Source organism: Phacochoerus africanus, chromosome 2 (genome assembly GCF_016906955.1).
Source record: "Phacochoerus africanus isolate WHEZ1 chromosome 2, ROS_Pafr_v1, whole genome shotgun sequence".
Lineage (NCBI taxonomy): Eukaryota > Metazoa > Chordata > Mammalia > Artiodactyla > Suidae > Phacochoerus > Phacochoerus africanus.
Genome location: NC_062545.1, coordinates 279,151,864 through 279,179,752, shown reverse-complemented (window position 1 = coordinate 279,179,752; position 27,889 = coordinate 279,151,864). Strand labels below are relative to the sequence as shown.

At 68.9% G+C, this 27,889-nt stretch overlaps 2 protein-coding genes across 7 annotated transcripts; both read left to right on the top strand.

The window, feature by feature from the left end:
- Positions 1 to 1,747: 1,747 nt before the first annotated feature.
- On the top strand, positions 1,748 to 5,346 carry FUT7 (fucosyltransferase 7). Of its 2 annotated transcripts, XM_047769660.1 has the most exons (3): positions 1,765 to 3,084; positions 3,501 to 3,640; positions 3,727 to 5,346. In XM_047769660.1, exons 2-3 carry the CDS (start codon positions 3,628 to 3,630, stop codon positions 4,740 to 4,742), a joined length of 1,029 nt encoding a protein of 342 aa, XP_047625616.1. In that variant the 5' UTR covers positions 1,765 to 3,084; positions 3,501 to 3,627; the 3' UTR covers positions 4,743 to 5,346. The 2 variants fall into 2 exon arrangements, 1 of the variants encoding a protein (XP_047625616.1); XR_007133463.1 differs by lacking the exon at positions 3,727 to 5,346 and having other exon boundaries at positions 1,748 to 3,084; positions 3,501 to 3,619.
- Positions 5,347 to 6,773: 1,427 nt separating this feature from the next.
- Positions 6,774 to 26,505, top strand: ABCA2 (ATP binding cassette subfamily A member 2). Of its 5 annotated transcripts, none has more exons than XM_047769018.1 (49): positions 6,774 to 6,878; positions 10,927 to 11,020; positions 11,325 to 11,327; positions 12,043 to 12,154; positions 12,235 to 12,398; positions 12,572 to 12,699; positions 12,838 to 12,948; positions 13,194 to 13,412; positions 13,799 to 14,166; positions 14,367 to 14,526; positions 15,356 to 15,484; positions 15,587 to 15,754; positions 15,823 to 15,919; positions 16,077 to 16,250; positions 16,318 to 16,420; positions 16,501 to 16,615; positions 16,860 to 16,981; positions 17,090 to 17,240; positions 17,317 to 17,521; positions 17,613 to 17,777; positions 17,875 to 18,055; positions 18,141 to 18,353; positions 18,467 to 18,663; positions 18,747 to 18,929; positions 19,022 to 19,206; positions 19,464 to 19,584; positions 19,852 to 20,088; positions 20,176 to 20,382; positions 20,683 to 20,785; positions 20,889 to 21,208; positions 21,297 to 21,510; positions 21,605 to 21,710; positions 21,810 to 21,921; positions 21,998 to 22,058; positions 22,133 to 22,307; positions 22,438 to 22,553; positions 22,636 to 22,783; positions 22,869 to 22,992; positions 23,103 to 23,235; positions 23,384 to 23,501; positions 23,616 to 23,794; positions 23,866 to 24,007; positions 24,081 to 24,215; positions 24,345 to 24,448; positions 24,541 to 24,633; positions 24,755 to 24,857; positions 24,988 to 25,125; positions 25,198 to 25,404; positions 25,790 to 26,505. In XM_047769018.1, the coding sequence occupies exons 1-49, from the start codon at positions 6,789 to 6,791 to the stop codon at positions 25,823 to 25,825; spliced, it is 7,269 nt and encodes a 2,422-aa protein (XP_047624974.1). In that variant the 5' UTR covers positions 6,774 to 6,788; the 3' UTR covers positions 25,826 to 26,505. The 5 variants fall into 5 exon arrangements, with proteins under 5 accessions (XP_047624974.1, XP_047624969.1, XP_047624970.1 ...); XM_047769013.1 differs by having other exon boundaries at positions 16,791 to 16,981; XM_047769016.1 differs by lacking the exon at positions 6,774 to 6,878 and adding an exon at positions 7,124 to 7,277 and having other exon boundaries at positions 16,791 to 16,981.
- The last annotated feature ends 1,384 nt before the right edge of the window (positions 26,506 to 27,889 follow it).

Here is a 27,889-nt window from a genome sequence, read left to right as displayed (position 1 = left end):
GGGCCCGAGGGGAGCGAGGCCCAGAGCCTGGCTGCCCACCCGGCTGCCCGAGGCTTGGCTTAAGCAGAGCCGAGTCCATACACATGCCCAGAAGGCCCCCTGGTGGCCGTGCTCTGAGTTGCCCTGCTCCCGTGGGAGGGGAGTGAGGCGGTGGAGGGAGCTGGCCCAGCTTTACTGTCAACTGGAGGCAGGGGCAGGGGCTTCCGGGCGCCCCTTGGGGAAGGAGGGTGCACAGAGGCTGGAGGGGGCCAAGGGGCTGCAGGTTGGGGGTGTACCTGAGGGGGCAGCATGAGGGCAGGGCCAGGAGGCAGACACGGGGCCGGCCCGCAGCCTCAGCCTCACATCCAGCCAGCCCCTCCCGCCCTCCTGACCTGCCCACCCTCCTTACCCTCCCGCCCAGAGCCGCGTCCTGCCCAGAGGGCGCCTCGGGACCCTGCATGCCACGACCGAATTGGCTGTTCTGCGCCCAGACCAGTGCCTCTGGGCTGCACCGGGGGTGGGAGGGTGGCACGCAGGGTGGGGACTCAGGTTCCCGGACCAGCCCAGCCATCCAGGCTGGCAGGAGAGCTGGCACCTCTTCCTGGGGTCTGTGGCTGGGGGTTCCCACTTCCAGGCTCTGGGCTAGGGGGCCGCCGTGCTGCACAGTCTGTGCTCAGAGCAGCCTTACCGCTGGGGTCTGTGCTGGGCAGAGGGCACGGGCTGGGCACGCTGCCTTGGGAGCTGAGGCACAGGACCGTCTGGGGGCGGGGGGGGGGGTCTTCCTCTAGTGAGAACCGGCTGGGGTGGGGCTGCCAGAGGCCAGGCCTGCGGGAGTTTCAGGAGGGCTGGGGGCTCTGCCTGGGGTTGGGCCCAAGGACAGAGGCATGATCAGCCAAGCTGGGTGTTCACGGGTGGGGACCTGGGGCGGGGACAGGAAGGGCAGGACAGCCCCAGGGGAGCACACTGCACCCCAGGGCCGAGGAGGGGAAGGCGATGGTAGGAGTTGGGCCAAAATCAGGGGTTGGCTCTGTCTGGGCTCAGCTGGGGCCGATGGACGTCACAGAAACCAGATGAGGTGCGGGGACCCAGCCGCGCAGGGCTTGTGCCCCACTGCCTGGGGGTCGGCGCCCCTGTGCTCCCTTCCCCCGCCCAGCCTGCCAGCCCCCATCTCACTGCAGAGGCCACTGCAAGGGGATCCTCCTCTCTCAGGCCCGGGGAGTAGACAGCAGGGACCACGGGGACAGCTTGGGGACCCTCCCTCCGGGCATGGCCCTCTGGTTGCGGCTTCTTCCGCTGGTGCCACTGGGAGGCGGCCCCCGGAACAGCTGGCGCACTCAGCCCTGGGAGCGGAGCGCGTTCCTGGGTCCGGGATACTCCCAGCTGCTGGGCAGGAGGTGGGTGCCCGCCTGGGTCCCAGAGGCTCCTAGGCCTTGGGTTGAGCTGCCAGGAGGCCCCACTCTCCTTTTGACTCAGACTCCCTCGCCACCTTCTTTTTCCTCTGAGAATCTCTCATTCTGACCCATCTCTGGCCCAAACCTCAGAGCCACGTCTCCTAGCCAGCAGGTTCCCGTGACTGGGGGCCCCCCACTGCCAACCTGAGTGGCAGGCATGTGAGAGGCCCAAGAGCAGCAGACCCGAGGTGGGGCTTGGGCGGGGGGGGGGGGCCTCCTTCAAGGTCCCCCAGGAAGGGAGCGGGGTGTGGGTGTGGGTGAGGCCTGTGGCAGGCCCCTGGCAACCTGGCAGTGCAAACAGGAAGGCAGAGGCCTGGCAGCTGGGAGCCAGGTCGTCAGCAGGCTGCGGTGGGATGGGTTCCTTCCTGCTCTCGGCCCTTGGGGTGCTGGTCTCAGGGCCCTCCTGCCGGGGAAGAGAGGCCAGGGTGGGACCAAAGGCCCAGGGCCACCGTGGTGGGCTCCCTAAACATGGGGGTTCTGGAAAGGCAGGGCCTCATGCTGGTCATGGGGAGCCAGGCCCGGCTGCTGCAGCCACGCGTGGGGCCCAACAGATGGTTTGCGACAGATCCCACCCCCCGATGTTGCACAAGTCCTTGCCACAGCCCGGAGGTTATGCAGGGGGTGGGGGGCCTCAGAGGGGTCAACGCCTGCCCTCTGCTGGACTGCCTCTGCCCCAGCAGGGTCCTGCTGCCAGCTTGCTTGGTCCTGCCCCAGAGGCAGTCTGGTCCTCCCTGGGGGAGGGGTGGGAAGCCAGTTGAGCTGGAGGTGAGCAGGGCAGGGGTCCAGGGAGTGATGGGAGGCCCCCAGGACGGCGCAGGCAGCAGACCTGGCCCGTGGATCCCGGCTGCTGTTTCCCCCCGGGACACCCAGCCCACGGCCTCCAAGAACCGGCCTGGCCTGAGGCCTCTAGGACACTGGCGCAAGGGCTGGGCCTTGCCCGGCTACGTGTGGCCACCGGAAAAGAAGCTGATGGCTGAGAGGGGGTGTGGGCCGGAACTCGGAGCAACGTGGCCACACTGCCCTGCCGCACGTCCAGCTCAGAAGAATCAGAGCAAAGGGGGAAGGAACTGGATCTCTGCACCTGGGCGCCTGGGCTGGCTGGGGCTGGGGGAGGAAAGGGGCTCCGGACCCGAGCCTTCCTCTTCCTGGAGCAGATGCCCGCCCCCTGCCCACGTCAGGGACACTGCGACTCCTTCCCTTTCCAGCCTGGAAAGCCCCCTCCCTGCCCCCACCCCACCCTGTGCTGTTGGACCTGGAAAAGAGACCTGGAGCCCCCAAGGACAGCCTTCCCGCCCAAGTTCCTGCAGCTCTTCCAGCTGGCCAGGGCCGGTGCCCCCCCACCCCCCCGGCCTGGGGCTCCTACGGACACGTGTCCTCGGATGGGGAAAATGGCACAGCAGCCCACAGCCCACCCCACGGCCAGCCCCAGCCTGGCATCTGCCTGCTGTGCGTATGTACTGGGGCCTCGTGGGGTGTCCCCAGACCGAAGAACAGAACCCCCCTCTGAGAATCTGAGTTCTGTGACGAGTGTCCTAGAGGCGGGCTCAGGTGGTCCGATCAGAAGCAGCGGGAGAAACGTCAGCCTCTTGGCAAAGAGCTGAGCGCAGCATCTGTGGCAAGAGGGTCTGGGAGCCGCAGCAGAACTCAGCGGGCGGTGAGCAGGGGAAGTGGGTGATGAAACAGCGCGGGTGGAGGTGGTGCCCGCCTGGGCTCAGGTGGCCTCCGAGGGGAGCATGCCCGCTCGCCACGGGCACCCCAGGCCTGGGCGGTGGGCCGTGGCTGGGTCCTTCTGGGGAGGGGGCCCCCTCCACTCAGGATGGCCTCCCCTCCTTCTGCCTCCTGTGCCTGCCCAGTGGGTCATCTCCAGGCCTTTTCAGAGGCCGCCAGGGGCGGGGGACCGGGTAATGGGACCCCCTCCTGTAGCCGCCTCCCCACAGCAGCCAGAAGATGGGGGGGGTGGGGGGGGCGTGGGTGAGGATGCTGACTGACGCCAAAGGTCACCTCGGGGTAGGGGTGGGGCTGTGCGGGGCGGGGCAGGAGCGGGAAGGTACCCGAGTTTCCTTTGTGCAGGGCAGATGAAAGGAGAGCGGTGCCAGGTGGTGCTGAGGGCGAGGGCGCAGCTGTGATTTCGGGGCGGGCCGTGCAGCTGCGGCTGTGATTCGAAAACCTTCTCGGGTGACTGCCCTGGGGGCTGCAGATGCCCAATGCTGGTGAGTGGTCCTGGGAAGCCTGGGCTGGGAGGATGGGGCCCGCCGTGAGCCCATGGAGACAGTCTCTCTTCCTGTGTCCTGTGCAGCGCTCGGCCCCGCTCGGAGCTTCTGGGTTTTGGGGGCCCTGGCCGGAGCCGCCCTTCTGGTGGCCCTCGGGCTCCTGTGGCTGCTTGGGTCGGCCCTCCGGGGAGCTCCGGCGCCCCAGCCCACAATCACCATCCTCGTCTGGCACTGGCCCTTTGCCACTCAGCCCCCAGAGCTGTCCAGCGACACCTGCGCCCGCTATGGCGTGGCCCGCTGCCGCCTGACCACTGACCGCAGCCTGCTGGCCAGCGCCGACGCCGTGGTCTTCCACCACCGAGAGCTGCAGAGCCGGCGGGCCCGCCTGCCCCTGGCCCAGCGGCCACGCGGGCAGCCCTGGGTGTGGGCCTCCATGGAGTCGCCCAGCCACACCCGTGGCCTCGGCCGCCTCCGTGGCATCTTCAACTGGGTGCTGAGCTACCGGCGAGACTCAGACATCTTCGTGCCCTACGGCCGCCTGGAGCCCCGGGAGGGGCCCGCACCGCCGCTGCCGGCCAAGAGGGGGGTGGCCGTCTGGGTGGTCAGCAACTTCCAGAGGCGGCAGCGGCGCGCACAGCTGTACCAGCAGCTGGCACCCCACCTGCCCGTGGACGTGTTCGGCCGCGCCAGCCGGCAGCCCCTGTGCGCCGACTGCCTGCTGCCCACCGTGGCCCGGTACCTCTTCTACCTGTCCTTCGAGAACTCCCAGCACCGAGACTACATCACCGAGAAGTTCTGGCAGAACGCGCTGGCGGCTGGCACCCTGCCGGTGGTGCTGGGGCCCCCGAGGGCCACCTACGAGGCCTTTGCCCCGCCCGATGCCTTCGTGCACGTGGACGACTTCGGCTCGGCCCGGGAGCTGGCCGCCTTCCTTGCCAGCATGAACGAGAGCCACTACCGGCGCTACTTCGCCTGGCGAGAGCGGCTCCAAGTGCGGCTGATTGGCGACTGGCGGGAGCGCTTCTGTGCCATCTGCACCCGCTACCCCCACCTGCCCCGTGGCCAGGTCTACCAGGACCTGGAGGGGTGGTTCCAGGCCTGAACTCCGCCAGCTGGAGGGGGCAGGGGAGGGTGGCTGGGGAGCTGGAGGTGTGGGTAGAAGGCTGGCTGTTGAAATCAAACCACTGGCATCCGGCCCCCACAGGACACCATCAGGCTGACCTGGAGGCTGGGGTCGAGGCCAGGCAGCAAGGGTTAGGGAGGAGTGGGCCCGTCTGGGTAGGCTACCTGGAGGAGGAGTCTGGTGGGTGCCGGAGCCAGTACTCGGGGGCCGAGGTGAGAGCAGGGAGGGAGTAATGTGGGGTGCATGTTGCCAAGGCCCATGGAAGATGAGAGAGGCCACTGACCCCCCCCCCCCCCCCCGACCTTGATGAAACCTTGGGCGGGTCAAGGCTGTCCTCAGATGGAGGCTGAGGCTGGTGGCAGGACCCTTGGGGCTGGGCACACGGCCTGGGCATGTGGTGGCAGAACCTGGGCCCCTGGCCTCTGTAGCCGAGGCCCCCTTGTCTGAGATGTGCAGGCTGGAGCTGGGGTCAGACCCGTGGGGCCCAGACCCGAGCGGGCCTTCCAGCTTGCTGGGCTTTTTGCAGCCTGCAGTCCCCTCAGGGCGGGGCGGAGTCAATAAAGAAACAAGGACAAGAAAGGCACGTGCTGAGTCTGCTTCCCTTTTCTGGACTGGATCTGGCCCATTCCACCCCAGGCTTCTGCCTGCTCCTCCCAACCCACGGGAGGGCACCGCAGCTGAGAGCCCGGTTGGCCCCTGAAGGGCCGAGGTGGGTGCACCATGGCCAAAAGGTCAGAAATGCCTCTGGCTGGAAGGCACCAAGTCTCGAAGGCCTTGGGATTTCATGCTCGGGCTGCAGGGGTTTCTGGGGTGTGACAAGGTCTGGTTTTTGATGTGACATTCGCCTGACTGGTGGCTGGTGGCAGCCTGGCATCCAGGGGCACCAAGATCGCTGCTGTAGCCAGGGGAGCCCCTGTGGCAGGCTGCAGGCTGGTGGTGAGCCTCCGGGTGGCACTGACAGGGCTCCCGCAGCAGACTTGTTCCCGCCCCGGGCTGGGTGGGTGGCAGGTGGAGGCAGGAAGCTGCCCTGCCCTTGGCAGTGGCTTGTGGGAAAGGCCCACTACTGACTTCCGGCCCTGACCTAGCCCCCGCGTACACCGATCCTGACCGGGAGCAGGAAGTGTCCCCAGGCTGCAGGGTAGGGTGACTGTGGGATTGTGCTCCGCCCCTTTTCCCCGGGGCAGCCCCTCCTCCCACTGCCAGGAGCTGGGAGGGAGTGGCGAGCTGCGGCCTGCCATTCCGCTGAGGGTGGGCCCTCTTTATTGACCCCAGACACTGGACACCACTGGGCCTGCCCCTCCCATTCGCAAGTGGGGAAACTGAAGCTGGGAGGAGCCATCCGAACTGCCTGCCAGGCTCGGCTCCCTGCAGGGGTTGGCTTGCTCTCTGCGAACCTGGGAACCTGGGGGAATGGACCTTGTCCGCCGCAGCAAAGGGTCTCCAGCCGTGAGGCTCCAACAGGCACCAAACCACCTCCGCGGAACTCACTGGACCCCAAACTCACACATAAGAAAAAGGAGCCACTCGTAAAAGCGGCCGCTTCTGTCTCCCTGCGCACCAGGCCTGCCCAGCCCGCAGGGAGCAGTCGCCTGGGTCCCTTTCCCTCCTCTGGTGCCTTAGGAGCTGCAGCCCTGGCCGAGCCTCATTCACAAGGAACACAGGAAACCCTTTCGGGGGTAGGACAGCCCTCCTGCAGCCCTTCTCGCCAGCACCTCGTTAACCTTTGAGGAGTGCAGGTCAGGCTGCATCCAGCTGGGCAGGAAATTTGACTCTTGAAGCCTTGAGAGCAGTGCGCATTGCAGAGGTGGCATCACCACCCACAACTGAATTCCCCCCCACCCCCGAGTGTGGGACCCCCCCCCCCTCCAGCCGGGAAGTGCCCTGGGGACTGGGACCTGGCTCTTGGGTTCAGATGTAATTCCTGCCAGCAGCCCCTCTTGGAGGAGGTCAGGTGGAGCCGGCCTGGCCAGCTTGTGGGGGCCCAGCATCCCCTTAGGGCGCCCCCGGGAGAAGAACTGCAAGGGGATGGGGCGCGGGCGCGCTGGTCTGCTGCCCCTGGAAGAAGAGCGCCCCGGAAGGGGGCGAGTCAGGGTCACGGTTCAGACGTGGGCTCTGGTACGCGTCCCTTCCACGCCTGGTGACACGGGGCCACCGGGAAGTGTCTCACGGCGGGGTGGGGCTCCAGGAAGCGCGGGGACAGAGGGGACAGGGGTCCGGGCGGGCTCCGGGCGGCCCCTTTAAGCGGGGGCGGCGCAGGCCGGGTGCCGACGGGAGGGCGGGCGCCAGCGCCCGTCGCCGCGGCCGCCGGGGCGGAGCCAGCGCCGAACCGGCCCGGACGCCCGAGACCCCGCCCCGCGCGGGCGATGCCGAGCGGCGCGGCGGGCGGCGGGCGGCGGGGCGCGCAGAGCAGCGGCCGCGGCGCGGAGGCGGCCGGAGCGCGGCCCCGCCATGGGCTTCCTGCACCAGCTGCAGCTGCTGCTCTGGAAGAACGTGACGCTGAAGCGCCGGAGCCCGGTGAGCGACCTCGCGCGCCGCGGGCCTGCGGGAGCGGGAGGCTGCGCGCGCCCCCCCCGCGCGCGCGGCGAGCCCGGCCGGGCGCGCGCAGCCCCCTCCCCGCCCGCCCCTCCCCCGCCCCTGCCCGCGCGCCGGCCTCCGGGAAGGGGGTCTCGGCAGAGCCCGGGCCGCCGCCCGCGACCGCTGACATTCGCGGTCCTCGGCTGAGTCATGGGGCGGGCGCCCTCCGCATCGCGCTCCCCCGGGCCGGCCGCGGGGGTGCGGGGTTGGAGGTGGCCCCGGGAGCCGGGGTCGCAGGAGGTCCAGCCTCCCCGGGGCAGAGGGGGACTCCATCCTGCTCAGAGGCTCTGTGGTCGCTGGGCCCAGCCCCCTTGGCGCCCCTGCGGGGACCATGTCCCTTCTGGAAAGGCACCACCCCTCTGTCCTTGGGCAGGCACCTCTTCTCCTCCTCCTCTGCACACCCACTGGCCTTCGCTCAGGTTTTCTCAGCCCCGGCGATGTCCTTGCTGTGCCAGCCTCGGCCAGCTCAGGTCCCTGCACCCTTCTGTCCTTTGGGTCCCTTCCTCCCTGAGGCCGATCCGCTCTTTGACCGCCCACCCACCCTCCTCTGCCGACTGGGTCCTGCTGTCTGGACCTGTGACCGCCGGGCTCCCCGGCTCTCCGCCCTGAGCCTGGGGCAGCTCGGGGCCGCAGGGTGCAGGACACAGCAGCTGTCAGGGACAGAAGCCCTGGGGAGTGACCGGGCTGGGGTGGTCTGGATGTCATCTTGCTGGCCATCACGGCTGTGGCCCCGGTAAGGGCAGGGGCATCGCCTGCCGGCCGGCCTGCCTACCTGCCTGGCAGCAGCACATGCGCACCCGAGAGGCCTGGGAGCCCCGGTTCCTGAATGGGCCCCGGGGATTTTTCCACGATAGGGCCCAGAGCAGGCTGGGGTCTGGGGATGGAGCCTGAGGTGGAGGCACCCCTTGCCCACCTGGCCCTGGGACCCCTGAGGCCGACCAGCTCCTGCCTGCGCCCCCCCGGGAAGGGCTTCCAAGTACACGGGGAGAAACCCGAGTTTGCAGGTAGAGCAGGGTGGCCGTCGTCATCACGGCCTGGCAGGATTCCCTGGGGCACCTGGCCCTGGCAGGGAGCCAGGGTCGGGTACACTCCCTGCCCAGGGCGCCTGGGGCCAGCTGCTGCTGGGCCCCATGGATCAGGCCTGCAGCCTCAGGCCGCCTCTGGCGCAGCTCCCCCCACCTCAGGGACACTGGGGACAGCAGGGTGGGACTCCGGGGAGGAAGGGGGACTGGGAGGTGGGCACGTGCTGGTGTCCGAGTTCTTGGCGGGAAGGAGCCCAGGGCCTGGGAGCCGGAGCCCCAGTGACGGCCCAGCATGCCCTTCTGTTGTCCCACTGCAGGCCCCTTCTGTTGTGTCAGGGGAAGAGGAGGTGAGGCCTGGGGATGGACCCCAAGGCTTAGGGAGGGGAGCAGTGCTTGGTAGATACCTGGCAAGCATGTGGCAGGTGCCCACCGACCTACAGGCGAGAGTAGCCCCTGCGTGCTAGATCAGAGGCCCCCCTCCCGAAGCTCCCTGTGCCCACGCCCCACGGTGCTGCCAGGGCTGGTTAGGCACGTGGAGTCCTTGGCCCGTGGCCACACACCCCAGAAATTCTTCCTCCAGGATGGCCGAGGCCGTGCGGGGCTCGGCTGTGGGCTGGGGCTGCCTAGATGTCAGGCCCTCCTGGGCCGGACCCGCGCTTTGCCTGGAGGGTCTCAGGCTTCAGAGCTGCACCCCTGGGCTTGGCTGGTAGAGGTTTTGCCCTGCGCACGGGGTGCCCCGGGGAAAGCCTGGGCTGGAGGAGAGTAGGAACCCAGGGTCTGTGCCTCCATGTCGCCGTCCGTGAGTGTGGCCTGTGCCCTCTTAGCTGGACATGGGTCTACCTTGGGGCCACAAGCTGCTTCTGGGGGTGGGGGGACCAGATCCTTGTCACCAAGTGGCCAGAGTGGGAGGGAGGCAGCCCCTCCATCCTCAGGCCTCACCTCTTCTCCCCCTGACACAACAGAAGGGGGCTGCAGTGGGACAACCTGGGGCACTGGGCTGGTCTCAAGGGACAGGGGTTTGACCACTCCGTAGGCCGCCGGGTGGGGCAGCCAGGTGAGGCTGAACCTGCTCTGCCCGCCGTAACCAGATGCCCCTCTGGCCTCCCGCCCGCCGGCCAAGCAGGCCTCTTCTCCTGGCAGCTCGTGCATGGCTGTTGCTATAGCAATGAGGCGGCAGCGTGGCCCGTTGCTGCAGTTACGTGGTGGAGGTGCCCAGTGGTGGGGCCGGTGTGGGTGGAGCTGGCACTGCGGCGCTGACCCCTGCCTCCCGCATCGCCACTTGCACGCAGCCGTCCTCGCTCTGTGTATGCGTGTGGCATGCGCCTGCCCCAGCCCTCTGGTGCCCACGGTACCTCCCTGGCTAGCCCTGGCTGCGTCCCTTCTCAGGAGGGGGTGGAGGCTGGCACGGGCTGGGGCGGGCATGGAGCGCAGACACTCGGCGGGGTGTCCAGGCCACAGAACGCTATTGTCAGAGCCCAGTCAACACAGCGGCAGCCGCCCCCACCCCGGGGGGCCGGGGGCTCGGGCCCTGGGCCAGAGGGAGTGCCGCTGGGTGAGGGCTCTGCGGTCTGCTTTGGGGTGGGCTGAGGCTGAGGGAACCGGGGGACTCCAAGAAGAGCTGGGTGGGGGTGGGAGTCAGGGCGCCCCCGGCTTGGGCAGGCAGCTCCCCCGAGGAGCAGCTGGCCTGAGGTCCTCGTCTCGCTCCTCCCTGCCTGAGCGGGGAGGTGGGGTGCGAGTGGTGAGTCCTTCTGCTGTCCAGGGGAGACAGGGAGGCCTGGGCCCTGGGCCCCGGGCCCCACTCCGAGCAGGTCCCCCCGGGACTCACCTCAATGCCCAGCCCGAGTGGCAGGAGCTGTCCTGGGAACACTGAGCCAAGGCTCCAGGCAGGGGGGCTGCCGTGCACACCTGAGCCCCCTGGGGTGAGGGGAGGGGGGGGCCACGGCAGAAGGAGGTGCTGGTGCCCCGGGGACCAGGGGCTGTCAGAGCCCTGACCAGGTCTTTCTGTTGGCTCAGGACCCTGAGCGAAAGCCAGGCCTCTCTCGCCACCAGGCCTCAGGTCCCTAGGCCCTCGCTTGGGGGTGTCATGGCACCACAGCGGTGGGAGAAGGGCTGACCCTGGGGCGGCGTGGGAGCGGCAGCCCGTCCAGAGACTGCCTCCAGGATCTTGCCCAGGCCCCCCTGCAGGTGGCAGTGGAGAAGACGAGCTGGGCAGATGCGTGGCTCAGAGTGGACCACCCGCTGGTCCATCTCTCCCTGCCGGCCTTGAGTGTGGCGAGCGGACCCTGGGCTGGCGGGTGGGAGACCCAATTCGCTTGAACCAGATAACACCGACCCTCTCACGCTTCGCAAAGGTCCTGCAAGAAGGAGGCCGGGGTCTCTGTGGCCTTGGAGGGCCTGGGTTGACCTTCCGAGGTCTCCAGGGGAGCGCGTGGCGTCTGGGCCGGGCTGGCCCTGCCGGGAGGGTGTCTGCTAGGAGGGGGCTTGGGTTGGTCCCGCCCAGCCCTGGGCCGTGGATGGGAGGCCAGGCTGCCCCGGGCAGGTGGCCTCACCCCGTCCGCCCTTTCCAGTGGGTCCTGGCCTTTGAGATCTGCATCCCTCTGGTGCTCTTCTTCATCCTGCTGGGGCTTCGGCAGAAGAAGCCCACCATCTCCGTGAAGGAAGGTGAGGGTCCTCTGGGGCGGGGGCGCCGCGGGGCGGGCAGGGCGGGACCGGGACAGGCAGCCCTCACGGCGTCACACGCACGCGCGACCTGTGCGCGCGTGGCGCACCAGCTCTCCGGGCTCCTCTGGGCGCAGACCGCGCGCCTGCTCCCCCGCGTGGTCCCCGGCCTCGCCTCCTGGCGGGGCCGGAGGACGTGGCTGGCCGTGGTGGCCATGGGTGGCCGCGGCCCCCGTTTCTCACTGTTCTCCTCTGTTCTGTTTTGCCCTCCCCCGCATGGGCTCTTGTCCTCCCGGCCTGCATGCAGTCTGTAAGTGAGCGGCCGCCTCCTTGCTGGCCCGGGTGGCAGCCACAGGATGGCCCTGCAGGGCCATGTGGTGCGGCCTGAGCCCCCCTCCACCCCCCCCACCCCCGCTTGCCTTAACAGTCTTTCCTGGCCCGCTGGGTCCTGCAGGGCCCCCTGCCCGCCGTGGGGAACGGCAGGCTCTCTCGGCGGGGGATGGGTGGCGGGTGGGAGGGTGGAACCTCCTGGAACACGGTGGCTCCCGGGCCAGCGCCCAGGTGTCACCCTCTCGGGGTTGCCTGGCAAGGCTGGGGCGCCCAGCTGCTCTCCACCCAGGCCCTTGTGGGCTCCTGCAGTCACTCCACTAACCAGCTGGCCGAAGGTCAGAGGTCGCCGCCCTGGGGCGCCCCACGAGCTCCCCCGGGCTCTGCGGGCCAGGCCGCATCGTAGCTCTTGGGGAAGGTGGCAGAGCACCTTGGTCTGGACTGGCTGAGGGAAGAGGGACGTTCCGGGGGTTGTGGGGAAGGGACGGTGAGATGCCCTTTGACCTCTGACCTGCTGGGATCATTCGCACTAGACCTCTTGGCTCTGTTTCCTGTCTGCTGCCTGAGGCTGCTTTTCCTTCCTGACTTTCTTTAAATCTCTCTTCTCGGCCTCTGTCTCCCTCCCCCTTCTTGACTCCTCCCCCTCTGTCTGTCCCCCACCCCGCTCTGGGCCCTCTCACCGGCCCTGTCCCCCCCAGCCTTCTACACGGCTGCGCCCCTCACCTCCGCCGGCATCCTGCCAGTCATGCAGTCGCTGTGCCCTGACGGCCAGCGGGACGAGTTCGGCTTCCTGCAGTATGCCAACTCCACGTGAGTGCCCCCGGGGATCCCGCCACCCCTCCCCGTCCCGGGGCCTGGCGACCTGTGGGTGACGTCCGGTGGTGGTGCAGGGTCACTCAGCTGCTGGAGCGCCTCAACCGCGTGGTGGGCGAAGGCAACCTGTTTGACCCGGCGAGGCCCAGCCTGGGCTCGGAGCTGGAGGCGCTGCGCCAGCACCTGGAGGCCCTCGGCTCGGGCCCGGACGCCTGGGAGGGCCACTCGGACAGACCTGCAGGTGTGTCTCTGGGGGGAGGGGGTCCCTGGGCTGGCGGGCAGTGGCTCGGTCACTTCTTGCTGGGGCTCTGCCTCTGGGCCTTGCGGGGGGGCCCCGTGGCTTGGCTCGGCTGGGCTCGGCTCTGGGGCGGTTCGGGGCGCCCGCCCTTCAGCCCCGTCCCTCTGCCTCTGCAGCATCCTCCTTCTCTCTGAACTCGGGGGCCAGGGACCCGCGAGAGCTCTGGCGTTTCCTGACACAGAACCTGTCGCTGCCTGACAGTGCAGCCCAGGCGCTCCTGGCCGCCCAGGTGGACCTGCCCGAGGTGAGGTGGGCTGCGTGTTGGCGGTGAGCGAGCGTCTGCCCTGGCCCCTCTGCTCTGCCTCCCTGCATTTCGGGTCGGGGTGAGGGGGATGCAGGGCTCTGGAGCCCCGGCCTGAGCCCTGACCCCCTTGTGTTCCAGGTCTATCGCCTGCTTTTTGGCCCTTCACCTGCCCTGGATGCCGGCGCAGGCCTGCCCAGGGATCAGGGGCCCTGGAGCCGCTTGGGTAGCAATCCCCTGTTCCGGACGGAGGTGAGGGGACTTCCGGTGCTGCCGGCTCCTGGGCAGGCGTTTCCGGGGTGAGGGAGGGTCTCTAGGCATTTGTGGCTGGGATGGGGAGGGGGAGGCAGGTGTGTTCCACTCTACCCACCGCCCCCACCGCAGAACCTGGCACAGTGGGTGGAGCAGGGTACGGCCGGAGGCCATCCCGGGCCAGGCCCTTGGTCTCCTCTTGGTTGGGGCTCCTTCTCACTGCATCCCCTGCACCCTGTCCCCAGGAGCTGCTGTTGGCCCCTACCCTCCTGGAGCAGCTCACGTGCACGCCAGGCTCCAGGGAGCTGGGCCAGATCCTCAGGGTGCCCCAGGGTCAGCAGATAGCACTGCAGGGCTACCGGGACGCCGTCTGCAGAGGGCAGGCGGCAGCGCGTGCCCAGCGCTTTGCAGGGCTGGCTGCCGAACTCCGGAACCAACTGGATGTGGCCAAGATCACCCGGCAGGTGAGGCCCTGCCTGCCAGCTGGCCCACAGAGCTGCTTGCTGCCTGGGCTGGAGGAGGTGCCAGGCTCCGTGGCATCACAGGGGACTCCTGGGCCCGAGGCTGTGCTTGGTGTGCCTGGGGTTAGATGTCCTTCAGCTCCCACCAGGGCCACGCCTTGTGCCCCCTGCTCTGTCCACAGCCCTCGCACCAGTCTGTGCTCCCAGCCCCGCCAATGCTCCCTCTCCACACCCCGGGCTGCTCCCCTCCTCCCAGCCTGTGTCCTGTGTCCCTTGCCAGTGTCCTCCCCATGCCACCCCTGACCTCAGTCCCGCACCTGCAGATCAGCCGCCCGACCCTGTTCCCTTCCCTGGATCAGCGTTGCCCCACTTGCCCCGTTTCCCCTCAGCTGGGCCTGGATGCTGCCAACGGCTCCGCCCCCCAGCCGCGGCCGCCACCCCCACAGCGGTTGCAGGCGCTCCTGGAGGACCTGCTGGACGCCCAGAAGGTTCTACAGGACGTGGATGTTCTTTCGGCCCTGGCCCTGCTGCTGCCTCAGGGCGCCTGCGCCGGCCGGGCTCCTGGGCCCCCAGGCAGCGGCCCTGGCGGGGCGGCCAATGGCACAGGGGCTGGAGGGGGCACAGGCTCCAACACCACGGCCGAAGAGGGTGCCCCATCCGCTGCAGCCCCAGCCTCCTCGGACGCGCTGCAGGGCCAGTGCTCTGCCTTCGTGCAGCTCTGGGCCGGCCTGCAGCCCATCCTGTGCGGCAACAACCGGTAGGTGGGTGGCAAGGTAAGGGCGGGGAGGGAGACAGATGGGGCGGGGCCTGACCCGAGGCCTGGTCCTGCCACCCTCTCCCTGGTCATGGTGCACCCCACTCCACGTCAACCCATCGATGCCCGCCCCGACTCTGAAGCCCCCGCCCCGCCCCGTCGATGCCCCGTCCCTCCCTGAGGTCTCGCCCCGCCTGCCCCAGCACCATCGAGCCGGAGGCGCTGCGGAGGGGCAACATGAGCTCCCTGGGCTTCACGAGCAAGGAGCAGCGGAACCTGGGTCTGCTCGTGCACCTCATGACCAGCAACCCCAAGATCCTCTATGCGCCAGCGGGCTCTGAGGCGGATCGCGTCATTCTCAAGGTGCGCAGATCCGCTGCGTTGAGCGCTAAGGCTGCACGTGTCCTTTGGGGCAGGACCTGGAGGAGCTGGGCAGAGGGTTCTGCAGCCCCGGGACCCCTGAACAGGGGGCGGGCTCGGTAGAATTGGCATGGGAGGGCTGCAGCCCTGGCCCTCAAGCTCGACTCAGCTCTGGGGGTGGGGGGAACCTGTGGGCTGGTTCAGGGTGCAGGTGCACTGTGGGAGCTGCCTTGGGGTTGCCCTGGACGGCTGGTGTGGTGCCGGAACCTGGCCTGGCTGGGCACGGCCAGGGCTGGGCAGCGCTGGTGAGAATAGAGGAGGGGCAGAGCCGTTGGGCAAGATGCTCTGGAAACTGCTCAGAGTGGCAGCCCGAGGGCGAGATGTGGGCCTGTGCAGGCCAGGCTGCCCCTGGCCATCCCAGGGTAGAGGGAGCGAGTAGAAACTGAGACTGGAAATGGCCCAGGAAGGGGAGAGGCTGTGGAGGGGGGTTCTAGGATGAGCAGGGGAACGAGGGCCATGTGTCAGGGCTGCTCAAGGGATGAGCAGAGGGGGCTCCCACATAGGAGCGGGCGAGGCACAGCTGGTGAGGTGGGGGTGGGGGGAACGGGAGGCCGTGTTGCCCTGGAGCTGGGGCACGGGGTTTTCCAGGGAGGCCCTGAAGAGAGGCCTGAGCAGGGAGGGCCTGGCGCTTCCAGGTGGGACCTGGCTTCGTTGTTGGTGGGGACTGGCAGGTGGTGGGCACCCAGCCATGGGGAGAGGCAAGGAGTGAGAGAGTCCCCGGGCTGGTGGGCATCCCTCCATGAGCCCCATGCTCTGCCCTCACCCTCTGCAGGCCAATGAGACCTTTGCGCTCGTAGGCAACGTGACGCACTACGCCCAGGTCTGGCTCAACATCTCGGCGGAGATCCGCGGCTACCTGGAGCAGGGCCGGCTGCAGCAACACCTGCACTGGCTGCAGCAGGTGCTGGGGGTGCGGGGCTGGGGGGCGATCGTGGCGCGGGGCCCCCTCAGGCCTGGGCGAGGCTGGCCCAGGCCTCCCTCTGGAGCTGGCCCCCTCCCGCAGTATGTGGCGGAGCTTCGGCTGCACCCCGAGGCCCTGAGCCTCTCGCCGGAGGAGCTGCCGCCGGCCCTGCGCCAGGACAACTTCTCACTGCCCAACGGCTCGGCCCTCCTGCAGCAGCTGGACACCATCGACAACGCGGCCTGCGGCTGGATCCAGTTCATGTCCAAGGTGGGTGGGCGGACCCCTTGGGGCCCAGCTGGGGCCCAGGGTGGGCTCTGAGGACTGCCCTCCCCCAGGTGAGTGTGGACATCTTCAAGGGTTTTCCCGACGAGGAGAGCATCGTCAACTACACCCTCAACCAGGCCTACCAGGACAACGTCACCGTGTTCGCCAGTGAGCAGCCCCCTGGGCAGGTCCCCGCCCTGCTCCTGCCCCCAGTCCCTCCAGGCCCCCCCACCCCCACCCCCACCCCCCCCGCCTTTCACCGGCCCGCCCTCGGCCCCGCCCCCGCCCCGCCCCTTCTGCCGCCCTGACCCTGGTTCTGTTCCAGGCGTGATCTTCCAGACCCGTAAGGACGGCTCCCTGCCGCCCCACGTGCACTACAAGATCCGTCAGAACTCCAGCTTCACCGAGAAAACCAACGAGATCCGCCGGGCCTATTGGCGGCCGGGGCCCAACACCGGCGGCCGCTTCTACTTCCTGTACGGCTTCGTCTGGATCCAGGGTGAGGGCCGGCCCTGGGGCCGTGGGGGGCCGGGCGCGGCCTGCGCTGACCGCTGCCCGCTCCGCAGACATGATGGAGCGGGCCATCATCGACACCTTCGTGGGCCACGACGTGGTGGAGCCGGGCAACTACGTGCAGATGTTCCCCTACCCCTGCTACACGCGGGACGAGTGAGTGGGGGCCCGGCCGGGGGCGGGGCGCCGGGGGCGGGCAGCCCGAGCCCCGCCCTCAAGCCCCGCCCCGCCCCCAGCTTCCTGTTTGTCATCGAGCACATGATGCCGCTCTGCATGGTGATCTCCTGGGTCTACACCGTGGCCATGACCATCCAGCACATTGTGGCCGAGAAGGAGCACCGGCTGAAGGAGGTGGGATCGGAACCCAGGCGAGGGCCGGAGGGCTGGAGGGGGGCGCGGGGGAAGGGACGGAGGCGGCTGTGGGCACCCTCCCTCCCTGGGCCTGGGCTGGCAGAGCCGGGGCTGGACGTTCCTTCCCGGGGCCCCTGTCCCGAGGCCTGGGGCCCGCCCGCCTGCCTGCCCGCAGGTGATGAAGACGATGGGCCTGAACAATGCGGTGCACTGGGTGGCCTGGTTCATCACCGGCTTCGTGCAGCTCTCCATCTCCGTGACGGCCCTCACCGCCATCCTCAAGTACGGCCAGGTCCTCATGCACAGCCACGTGCTCATCATCTGGCTCTTCCTGGCCGTCTACGCCGTGGCCACCATCATGTTCTGGTGAGCGAGCACCGTGTGGCCGGCGGCAGGCTGGCGGGCGGGTGCATGGGGCCGAGCTTCTGGTGCGGCGGGTGGCCCACCGTGCTGTTCCCCTCCCCCCCACCCCAGCTTCCTGGTGTCCGTGCTGTACTCCAAGGCCAAGCTGGCCTCGGCCTGTGGCGGCATCATCTACTTCCTGAGCTATGTGCCCTACATGTACGTGGCCATCCGCGAGGAGGTGGCCCACGATAAGATCACTGCCTTCGAGAAGTGCATCGCGGTGAGGGTCCCGGGGGGCCGGCCGGGCTTGGGGGGTGTCCAGCCTCCTCTCCCCACTGACCCTGCTGCCTCCCCAGTCCCTGATGTCCACGACAGCCTTCGGCCTGGGCTCCAAGTACTTCGCCCTGTACGAGGTGGCGGGCGTGGGCATCCAGTGGCACACGTTCAGCCAGTCGCCCGTGGAAGGGGACGACTTCAACCTGCTCCTGGCCGTCACCATGCTGGTCGTGGACGCAGCCGTCTACGGCGTGCTTACGTGGTACATCGAGGCCGTGCACCCAGGTACCAGGCCCTTTGGAGGCACAAGCGTGGGGAATGCTGTCTCCGGATGGCGACTCTGGGCCCTGGGTCAGCCTGCCCCTCTCCCCGGCAGGCATGTACGGGCTGCCCCGGCCCTGGTACTTCCCGCTGCAGAAGTCCTACTGGCTGGGCAGTGGGCGGACGGAGGCGTGGGAGTGGAGCTGGCCGTGGGCTCGCGCCCCCCGCCTCAGCGTCATGGAGGAGGACCAGGCCTGTGCCATGGAGAGCCGCCGCTTGGGTGAGGCGGGCGCCAGGGCGGGGGCGGGGGCGGGGGGGCCGGTCGATGCGCTTCGGGGGCCTGAGGAAGCCCGGTGCTGCCCTTGGCCCCGGTGCAGAGGAGACGCGGGGCATGGAGGAGGAGCCCACCCACCTGCCGCTGGTGGTCTGCGTGGACAAGCTTACCAAGATCTATAAGAACGACAAGAAGCTGGCCTTGAACAAGCTGAGCCTGAACCTCTACGAGAACCAGGTGGTGTCCTTCCTGGGCCACAACGGGGCCGGCAAGACCACCACCATGTGAGCGTCGGCACCCCGGCCTGGGCCGGGCGGCTGGGAGGGCTCCCGGTGGTCGGCGGGAGCCTGACCCCGCCTCCCCACCCAGGTCCATCCTCACTGGCCTGTTCCCGCCGACGTCGGGCTCCGCCACCATCTACGGGCACGACATCCGCACGGAGATGGATGCCATCCGCCAGAACCTGGGCATGTGTCCCCAGCACAACGTGCTCTTTGACCGGCTCACGGTGGAGGAGCACCTCTGGTTCTACTCGCGGCTCAAGAGCGGGGCCCAGGAGGAGATCCGCAAGGAGATGGACAAGTGGGTGGGGCGGGGCGGCGAGGGGCGGCGAGGGGCGGGGCCGGGGGCGGGGTGGCGTGCGCGCGCGCTCCCGCAGGCCGCAGGCCGGGTCCCAGCCTCCCGCCCCACGTCAGGATGATCGAGGACCTGGAACTGTCCAACAAGAGGCACTCGCTGGTGCAGACGCTGTCGGGGGGCATGAAACGCAAGCTGTCCGTGGCCATCGCCTTCGTGGGCGGCTCCCGCGCCATCATCCTGGACGAGCCCACGGCCGGCGTGGACCCCTACGCGCGCCGCGCCATTTGGGACCTCATCCTGAAGTACAAGCAAGGTGCGAGGGGCGCGGGCTGGGTGTGAGCGGCCCCTGCCCGGCCCCCCGCGGCCGCCCTCTGACTCCGGCCTCGGCTCCCCCAGGCCGCACCATCCTCCTGTCCACCCACCACATGGACGAGGCTGACCTGCTGGGCGACCGCATCGCCATCATCTCCCACGGGAAGCTCAAGTGCTGCGGCTCCCCGCTTTTTCTCAAGGGCGCCTACGGGGACGGCTACCGCCTCACGCTGGTCAAGCGGCCCGCCGAGCCCGGGGAGCCCCAAGGTCTGTGCTGAGGCTGCCTGCCCAGTAGCGCTTCCCCAGACCCGTGAGGTGCGGCCCCCGAGTGAAGCCCCCCTGGTCCCCTTCCCTCCTAGAGCCAGGGCTGACGTCCAGCCCCCCAGCTCGGGCCCAGCTGAGCAGCTGCTCGGAGCCCCAGGTGTCCCAGTTCATCCGCAAGCACGTGGCCTCCTGCCTGCTGGTCTCGGACACTAGCACGGAGCTCTCCTACGTGCTGCCCAGCGAGGCCGCCAAGAAGGGGGCCTTCGAGCGCCTCTTTCAGGTGAGGGGGGTGCGGCGGGGGCCTGGGAACGCGCTGGGACCAGAGGAAGGGGTGGCGCTCGGGGGGGGGAGAGGTCAGCGTAGGAGGTGGGGCCCCAAGGAGGTGTGTTCAGCACAGGAGGTGGGGCTGGCGAGGGAGGCAGGACTCGGGTAGGGCGCAGGGGCGGGGCCCAAGGAGGAGGCGGGGCGGGGGTGGGGGGTGGGGGGGACCCGTGCTTTGGCCCACGCTCAGGGGGACCTCACGAGGCATGTTTGCAGCACCTGGAGCGCAGTCTGGACGCTCTGCACCTGAGCAGCTTCGGGCTGATGGACTCGACCCTGGAGGAGGTGTTCCTTAAGGTGTCGGAGGAGGACCCGTCGCTGGAGAACAGTGAGGCAGGTGAGTGGCCCCCGAGCTGCTGACCGGCCCTGCCCCACCCCTTCTCCACCAGGTCTGAACTTGGCCTTGGGGCTGCTCCCTCCTCCCCGGTCTCTGGGGGGCCTGGGGTCTTAGGTGGGAACAAGAAGCCCGGACCCCCCCCCAGTGTCAGTCTGGGGCTGGGGCCGGGGGGGTGCGTGGGTGTGGAGGCTGGGGTTCCCGACAGGCCTGCAGGTGGCAGGCAGCCCCGAGCCCCCGCCCCCTTCCCTGGCCCCTCTCCCTCCGCAGACGTGAAAGAGTCCAGGAAGGACGTGCTGCCCGGGGCCGAGGACTCCTTGCCGAGGGAGGCTCATGCTGGCAACCTGGCCCGGTGCGCAGAGCTGACCCAGTCCCAGGCATCGCTGCAGTCTGTGTCCTCCGTGGGCTCTGCCCGTGGTGACGAGGGAGCTGGCTACACGGACGTCTACGGCGACTATCGGCCCCTCTTTGACAACTCGCAGGACCCCGACAATGTCAGCTTGCAAGGTGGGCGGCGGCGGCTGGGTAGGGCCGCGGAGGGTCTGCCTCGGAGGGTGGTGTGAGCACCTGCTCAGCCCCCACCTCCCTGCGCAGAGGCCGAGGCGGAAGCCCTCACGCAGGTCGGCCAGGGCAGCCGCAAGCTGGAGGGCTGGTGGCTGAAGATGCGTCAGTTCCACGGGCTCTTGGTGAAGCGCTTCCACTGTGCCCGGCGCAACTCCAAGGCGCTGTCTTCTCAGATCCTGCTCCCTGCTTTCTTTGTCTGCGTGGCTATGACCGTGGCTCTCTCCGTCCCAGAGATCGGTATGGCTGCCTGGCCGGGGCCTGGGGACGTCATCACAGGCCAGCATCCCCCCCCCCCCCGCCCCGCGCTCAGTGGTTCTGGGGCTCCGCCCAGCTCCTGAGTTGCTTGGGGGACCCCCACCTGCCCTGGGTGCTGTGCCCGAGACTGCTGGGCACATTCCAGGGCTCCGCTGGGATTCATGGCTTCTGGGGGTGGACCCCAAGCTTGGGCCCTACGGGTGTTGGGAGGAGGGGACCTCGGCCTGGGGGATGTGGGCGGGCTGTCAGAACCTGCTCAGCCTTCCCCGTGCATCCGGCCAGGTGACCTGCCCCCACTGGTCCTGTCACCCTCTCAGTACCACAACTACACCCAGCCCCGCGGCAATTTCATCCCTTATGCCAATGAGGAGCGCCGGGAGTACCGGTGAGGCTGTCGGTGGGGTAGCCGCGGGGGTGGGGGTGCTGGGGTGAGAGCTGGGAGGGGTGGGCCCTGCCCCCGAACCCGGACTCCTGCTGTGCGTTCCCAGCTTGCGGCTGTCCCCCGACGCCAGCCCCCAGCAGCTGGTGAGCACATTCCGGCTGCCATCGGGCGTGGGCGCCACCTGCGTGCTCAAGTCTCCCGCCAATGGCTCGCTGGGGCCCACGCTGAACCTGAGCAGCGGTGAGTCGCGCCTGCTGGCTGCGCGGTTCTTTGACGGCATGTGCCTGGAGTCCTTCACGCAGGGGCTGCCGCTGTCCAACTTCGTGCCACCCCCACCCTCGCCCGCCCCGTCTGACTCTCCCATGTCCCTGGACGAGGACCCGCTGCAGGCCTGGAACGCCTCCTTGCCGCCCACCTCCGGGCCAGGTACTGGCTCCTGGGCTCCTGGGGCAGCCTGGGACTTGGGGTGGCACGGGCCGGCTGACTGTGCCCACTGTGCCTGCTGTGCCCACAGAGAATTGGACATCGGCACCCTCCCTGCCGCGCCTGGTGCGGGAGCCCATCCGCTGCACCTGCTCCGGCCAGGGCACTGGCTTCTCCTGCCCGGGCGGCGTGGGCGGGCACCCGCCCCAGATGCGGGTGGTCACGGGCGACATCCTGACCGACATCACCGGCCACAACGTGTCCGAGTACTTGCTCTTCACCTCCGACCGCTTCCGGCTGCACCGGTGAGCCAGGCGGGCGGGGTGGGGGGGCGCAGCGGCCCAGGGCCAGGGGCCAGCACCGCGGCCCGGCCTCACCGCTCCTCGCCTCGCCTCCCAGGTACGGGGCCATCACCTTCGGCAACGTCCTGAAGTCCATCCCAGCCTCGTTTGGCGCCCGGGCCCCGGCCATGGTGCGGAAGATCGCGGTGCGCCGGGCCGCCCAGGTGAGCGCCGCTCGGCCCCGGGCCCTGCCGCGCGTCCGGCCCCTGCCCCGGGGTCTGCAGGCCCACGGGCCCCTGGGCCTCTCTCTGCCCCCGCTGCAGGTTCACTACAACAACAAGGGCTACCACAGCATGCCCACCTACCTCAACAGCCTCAACAACGCCATCCTGCGTGCCAACCTGCCCAAGAGCAAGGGCAACCCCGCGGCCTACGGTGAGCCGGGCGGCCGGGCGGGGTGGGCGGGGCAGGCGCAGAGCAAGCCCCTGAGGCTGCTGTCCCTGTGCCGCAGGCATCACCGTCACCAACCACCCCATGAACAAGACAAGTGCCAGCCTCTCCCTGGATTACCTGTAGGTGGTGGGGGCGGGGGGGGGTAAGGCCTTGGATGGCGTGCGGGCGGGGCTGAGCGCCACCTCGCCCTCAGGCTGCAGGGCACGGACGTGGTCATTGCCATCTTCATCATCGTGGCCATGTCCTTCGTGCCGGCCAGCTTCGTGGTCTTCCTGGTGGCCGAGAAGTCCACCAAGGCCAAGCACCTGCAGTTCGTCAGTGGCTGCAACCCCGTCATCTACTGGCTGGCCAACTACGTGTGGGACATGGTGTGCCCCCTGCCCCCCGGCCACCCTGCCCCCCCACTCCCCCCCACCAGCCCTCAGTCGTTCCCCCCCCACCCCCACCCCCTGGTCTCGTCCCCGCCCAGGCCCCTCACCGGCCCCCCTGCTCTGGTAGCTCAACTACCTGGTCCCGGCCACCTGCTGCGTCATCATCCTGTTCGTGTTTGACTTGCCGGCCTACACATCACCCACCAACTTCCCCGCCGTGCTGTCCCTCTTCCTGCTCTACGGGTAAGGGGAGCGGGGGCCGGGGGCGGGCGCGGGGCGGCGCGGGCTGCCCCGTGACCGCCGCCGCCGCCGCTGCCGCCTGCAGGTGGTCCATCACCCCCATCATGTACCCGGCCTCCTTCTGGTTCGAGGTCCCCAGCTCGGCCTATGTGTTTCTCATCGTCATCAACCTCTTCATCGGCATCACGGCCACCGTGGCCACCTTCCTGCTGCAGCTCTTTGAGCACGACAAGGTCGGGGAGGTGCCGGGGCGGCGGGCCGGGGCACCGTGGCGGCGGCGGGGCGCAGGCTGTGTGGTGACCGCGGTGGCCTCCCCAGGACCTGAAGGTCGTCAACAGCTACCTGAAGAGCTGCTTCCTCATCTTCCCCAACTACAACCTGGGCCACGGGCTGATGGAGATGGCCTACAACGAGTACATCAACGAGTACTACGCCAAGATCGGTGAGGCCGGCCGGCGCGGCGCGGCCCGAGCCCTGGGTGGGGGCGGCGGGCGGGCCCGGCTCCGGAACCCAGGGAGGCCCAGGCTGAGCCCCGGGCCTGCTGCCCCGCAGGCCAGTTTGACAAGATGAAGTCCCCGTTCGAGTGGGACATTGTCACCAGGGGGCTGGTGGCCATGACCGTCGAGGGCTTCGTGGGCTTCCTCCTCACCATCATGTGCCAGTACAACTTCCTGCGGCAGCCGCAGTGAGTGGGGGGCCCGGGCAGCACGGGGTGGGGGGCGGGGCGCAGGGCCGGCCGCCGCCGCCCACCTTCCCGCCGCGGCCGGGGAGAGATGGGGGGCGCCGGGTGACGGGCGGGGCCCGGCCGGGCGTTGCTCGCCCTGTCCCCCCAGGCGCCTGCCAGTGTCGACGAAGCCCGTGGAGGACGACGTGGACGTGGCCAGCGAGCGGCAGCGTGTGCTGCGGGGGGATGCCGATAACGACATGGTCAAGATCGAGAACTTGACCAAGGTGGGCCCTTGGCAGGTGGGGGCATTGGGGGTGGCGCCCAGATGGGAGCCCGACAGGACAGCCAGCCTGCGCGCCCCACCGGGCCTGAGCGGCAGCCCCCCGCGCTTCCGCCAGGTGTACAAGTCGCGGAAGATCGGCCGCATCCTGGCCGTGGACCGTCTGTGCCTGGGCGTGCGCCCCGGCGAGTGCTTCGGCCTCCTGGGCGTCAACGGCGCAGGCAAGACCAGCACCTTCAAGATGCTGACGGGCGACGAGAGCACGACGGGGGGCGAGGCCTTCGTCAACGGGCACAGGTGCGGGCAGGCGGGTGCCTGGGAGAGCAGGGCCGCTGCGGGGACCGGTGCTGACGGCCCTGTGTCCCCAGCGTGCTCAAGGAGCTGCTTCAGGTGCAGCAGAGCCTCGGGTACTGCCCGCAGTTCGACGCCCTGTTTGACGAGCTCACGGCCCGGGAGCACCTGCAGCTGTACACGCGGCTGCGTGGTATCCCCTGGAAGGACGAGGCCCGGGTGAGGGTCGCCCAGGGGATGGGGGAGGGGCCGGTGAGGAGGGTGGGCCCCTGACGTCCGCTCTCGCTCCCAGGTGGTGAAGTGGGCCCTGGAGAAGCTGGAGCTGACCAAGTACGCCGACAAGCCCGCCGGGACCTACAGCGGGGGCAACAAGCGAAAGCTGTCGACAGCTATTGCTCTCATTGGGTACCCCGCCTTCATCTTCCTGGTGAGCTGGGGGGCGAGACGGGGCTGGGTACCCCGCCTTCATCTTCCCGGTGAGCCTGGGGCAGGAAGCAGCTGATGGGACCAGCTGGGGTGACTGGGGCGCAGCAGCTGAGCCTGGCGCCACCCCCAGGACGAGCCCACCACGGGCATGGACCCCAAGGCCCGGCGCTTCCTCTGGAACCTCATCTTGGACCTCATCAAGACCGGGCGCTCAGTGGTGCTGACATCGCACAGGTTTGCCCCTCCCCGCCCCCCCTCCCCCCGCCGCCCTGGCAGCCACCCCACCCCCACCCCGCCCCGTGCCAGCCTGCGCATCTCCCTGGCAGCATGGAGGAGTGTGAGGCGCTGTGCACGCGCCTGGCCATCATGGTGAACGGGCGCCTGCGCTGTCTGGGCAGCATCCAGCACCTGAAGAACCGGTGAGCGGCGGGGGGCGGCGGCGGTGGGGGGGGGGCGGCGGGGCTGGGGCAGGCAGGGCTGCAGCAGGCGGAGGCTGCGCCCTCCTGCGGCTGGGGCCGGGGCCATGGGCCTGTCGCACAGGTTCGGGGATGGCTACATGATCACGGTGAGGACCAAGAGCAGCCAGAACGTGAAGGACGTGGTGCGGTTCTTCAACAGGAACTTCCCGGAGGCCGTGCTCAAGGTGGGCGGGTCCTTGGGGCTGGGGGCGGGCCCTGGGGGCGGGGCTCGGGGCCCTGGGGCGGGGCGTCGGGCACTGGGGCGGGGCGCGGGGCGCACAGGGAGCAGCCTCTGACCTCGGCGTCCGCCCCCAGGAGCGGCACCACACGAAGGTGCAGTACCAGCTCAAGTCGGAGCACATCTCGCTGGCGCAGGTGTTCAGCAAGATGGAGCAGGTGGTGGGCGTGCTGGGCATCGAGGACTACTCGGTCAGCCAGACCACCCTGGACAACGTGAGTGCCCCGGGCTGCGGCCGCCGGGCCCCCTGGGCCGGCCCCGCCCACCCACCTGCCCCTGCCCACCAGGTGTTCGTGAACTTTGCCAAGAAACAGAGCGACAACCTGGAGCAGCAGGAGACAGAGCCGCCCTCGGCCCTGCAGTCCCCCCTGGGCCGCCTGCTCAGCCTGTTCCGGCCGCGGCCCACCCCCACCGAGCTGCGCGCGCTCGTGGCCGATGAGCCCGAGGACCTGGACACGGAGGATGAGGGTCTCATCAGCTTCGAGGAAGAGCGGGTGAGGGGGCCTGAGGGGCAGGACAGCCAGGTGGCTGCAGGGTGCAGGCTGCAGGCCGGGGAGGGGCTGGAGGGTGTGGCCCGGGGACCCCGGATCCTGAGCTCACGGGGACAGAGGGCCCACTGGAGGCTCAGGATTAGAGAGGACGTGGGAGGCCGGGGCACAGGCCGAGGAGACAGAGCCACAGCCGACCCTGGGTTCAGAGACGGGCAGGTGGGGGAGCAGAGCCTGGGGACAGCAGCCATCAGACCGGCAGAGAGGCCACGGGGGTGGGGGGCCTCACCATGCGCAGAACTCGTGGAGCCGGCGTGCAGCCCCTGTCCTGGGGTGGGGGTCGCGGGGCGGGCGGCGGGCGCCCGAGCGAGGCCTGTCCGCTATCCTCCAGGCCCAGCTCTCCTTCAACACGGACACGCTGTGCTGAGCGCAGGAGCCGGATCGAGGACAGGCCGTGGGAACGGAAGCCGGGCGGCGGCCGAGGTCCCACCCTGCGCCCCCAGTGCCCCCCTGCCAGGCCCTGGAGTGGGAGGTCCAGGACCAGGGGCTTAACGCCCCGCCAGCCCCCTCCCGCTCTCGGCCTCTGCGCCGCCCTCCCTCATTGTGCCAAAGGCGGCCCGGCCCCGGGCTGCACGCACCCTCGCCCTGCTCTGCCTTAAAGCCTTGGGGTCTGGCCGGCCCCTCGCCTCTGCCCCTGCCCAGCTCTGCCACCACCCCTAGGTGCCGCCCAGCCCTCTCCGAACAGGGCCTGGCCTCCGGAACCGGTTCCCCTCTCACACAGAGTTTGGACGGTGGCGGCGCCGGCCCGGGGCTGAGGGGGGTGGGTTAGGGCCCCCCCAAGGCGCCTATTTATTTTGCTTGAGGAAGAGGCTCCCTCACCCTCTGCTTTCCCGCAGGGAGGCCGCCGTCGGGGGCGGGGAGGGGGCTGCCCCGAGGCTGCGGGCCGGGTAGCAGGACTGGAGAAGCTGGCCCCCCTGGCCAGACCCCCTCCCCACCCCTCCAGCTACGGTTGCCCTCCCGCCCAGCTTGGCCCCCTGCCCGACCGCCCGGGAGCCGGACCTGTACAGAGCGCACAGATGTTTGTTTTCAATAAATAAACAAAAAGCCTGTGAGCCTGCGTGTGAGGGGTGGGCTGTGGGGCGATGGCACAGCCCCGGCTCTGCAGGCAGCAGGCTCGGGGGCGGGGGGGCCTGGAGGAGGGGTGGCCTCCTCTCCCCTCACGGTCCTCCACGCCGTCTAGAACAGAGCCACTGCGACGTTGCTGGGAGGGGCTCAGGAAAGAAGTTTCCAGCACGGGAATAAGGCCGAGGCCAGCAGCCCCGGGACCTCGGCCGAGCCTGCCCCGCAGAGACCCAGAGGCGAGCAGGGTGGGCAGCCCCCAAGTGCCTTCCCCACCCCCACCCTGGGACTGCTCTGTGGACGGGGTGGGGGTGGCGGGAGGGTTAAGCACCAGGTGGCCAGGTGAGTTGTGGTCCAGTTACAGCTGGTGACCACGAACTTCTCTCGCATCTTTTAAAAGCATTTTAAAAATGCAGTGGAGGAGGGAGTTCCCGTTGTGGCTCAGTGGAAATGAATCCAACTAGGATCCATGAAGACGTGAGTTCAGTCCCTGGCCTCACTCAGTGGGTCAAGGACCTGGGCTTGCTGTGAGCTGTGGTGTAGGTCGCAGACATGGCTTGGATCCTGCATTGCGGTGGCTGGGGTGTAGGCTGGTTTTTGGAGCTCCCATTCTACCCCTAGCCTGGGAACCTCCATATGCTGCGGGTACAGCCAAAAATAACATTTCAGCTGGTGCCGGTGGATGGAAAGCACAGATTGAGATTGGACGCCCGTGTTTCACGTGTCAGAGGTGGTGGCCTTTTTTCAGATACGCATAAGCTGGGTGACCTACACTAACCCGGGGGGTGTTTTTTCCTTTTGTTTTCTTTTTTCTTTCTAGGGCCACACCCGTGGCACATGGACGTTCCCAGGCCAGGGGCTGAATCAGAGCTACAGCTGCCGGCCTACACCACAGCCACAGCCACATGGGATCTGAGCCACATCTTCGACCTACACCACAGCGCACAGCAAGGCCGGATCCTTAACTCACTGAAGAAGGCCAGGGATTGAACCCGAGTCCTCACGGATACGAGTTGGGTTCGTGACTGCTGAGCCACAACGGAAACTCCGATGCGTAGTTTCTTCAACTTGCTGGGTTTCTCCCTCCCGCTTGGAACCGGTTTGCCTGGACCCCACCATGACGAAGTACCACAACGGGGCTGCCTGAACACCAAGCATTTACTTCCCCAACATCTGTCGCGGGCCAGAAGTCCAAGCACGAGGTGTCGGCACGTTGGTTCCTCCCGAGGCTGTGCGGGAGGATCTGGTCTCTGGGGGCTGCTGGTGCCTTGCTGGCCCTCGTCAGAGTCCTTGGCTTGTAGAAGCATCACCCCTCTCCACCTCCACCCGCCTGCAGGGTCTCCCTCTGTGCATGTGTCTGCACTCACAGCTC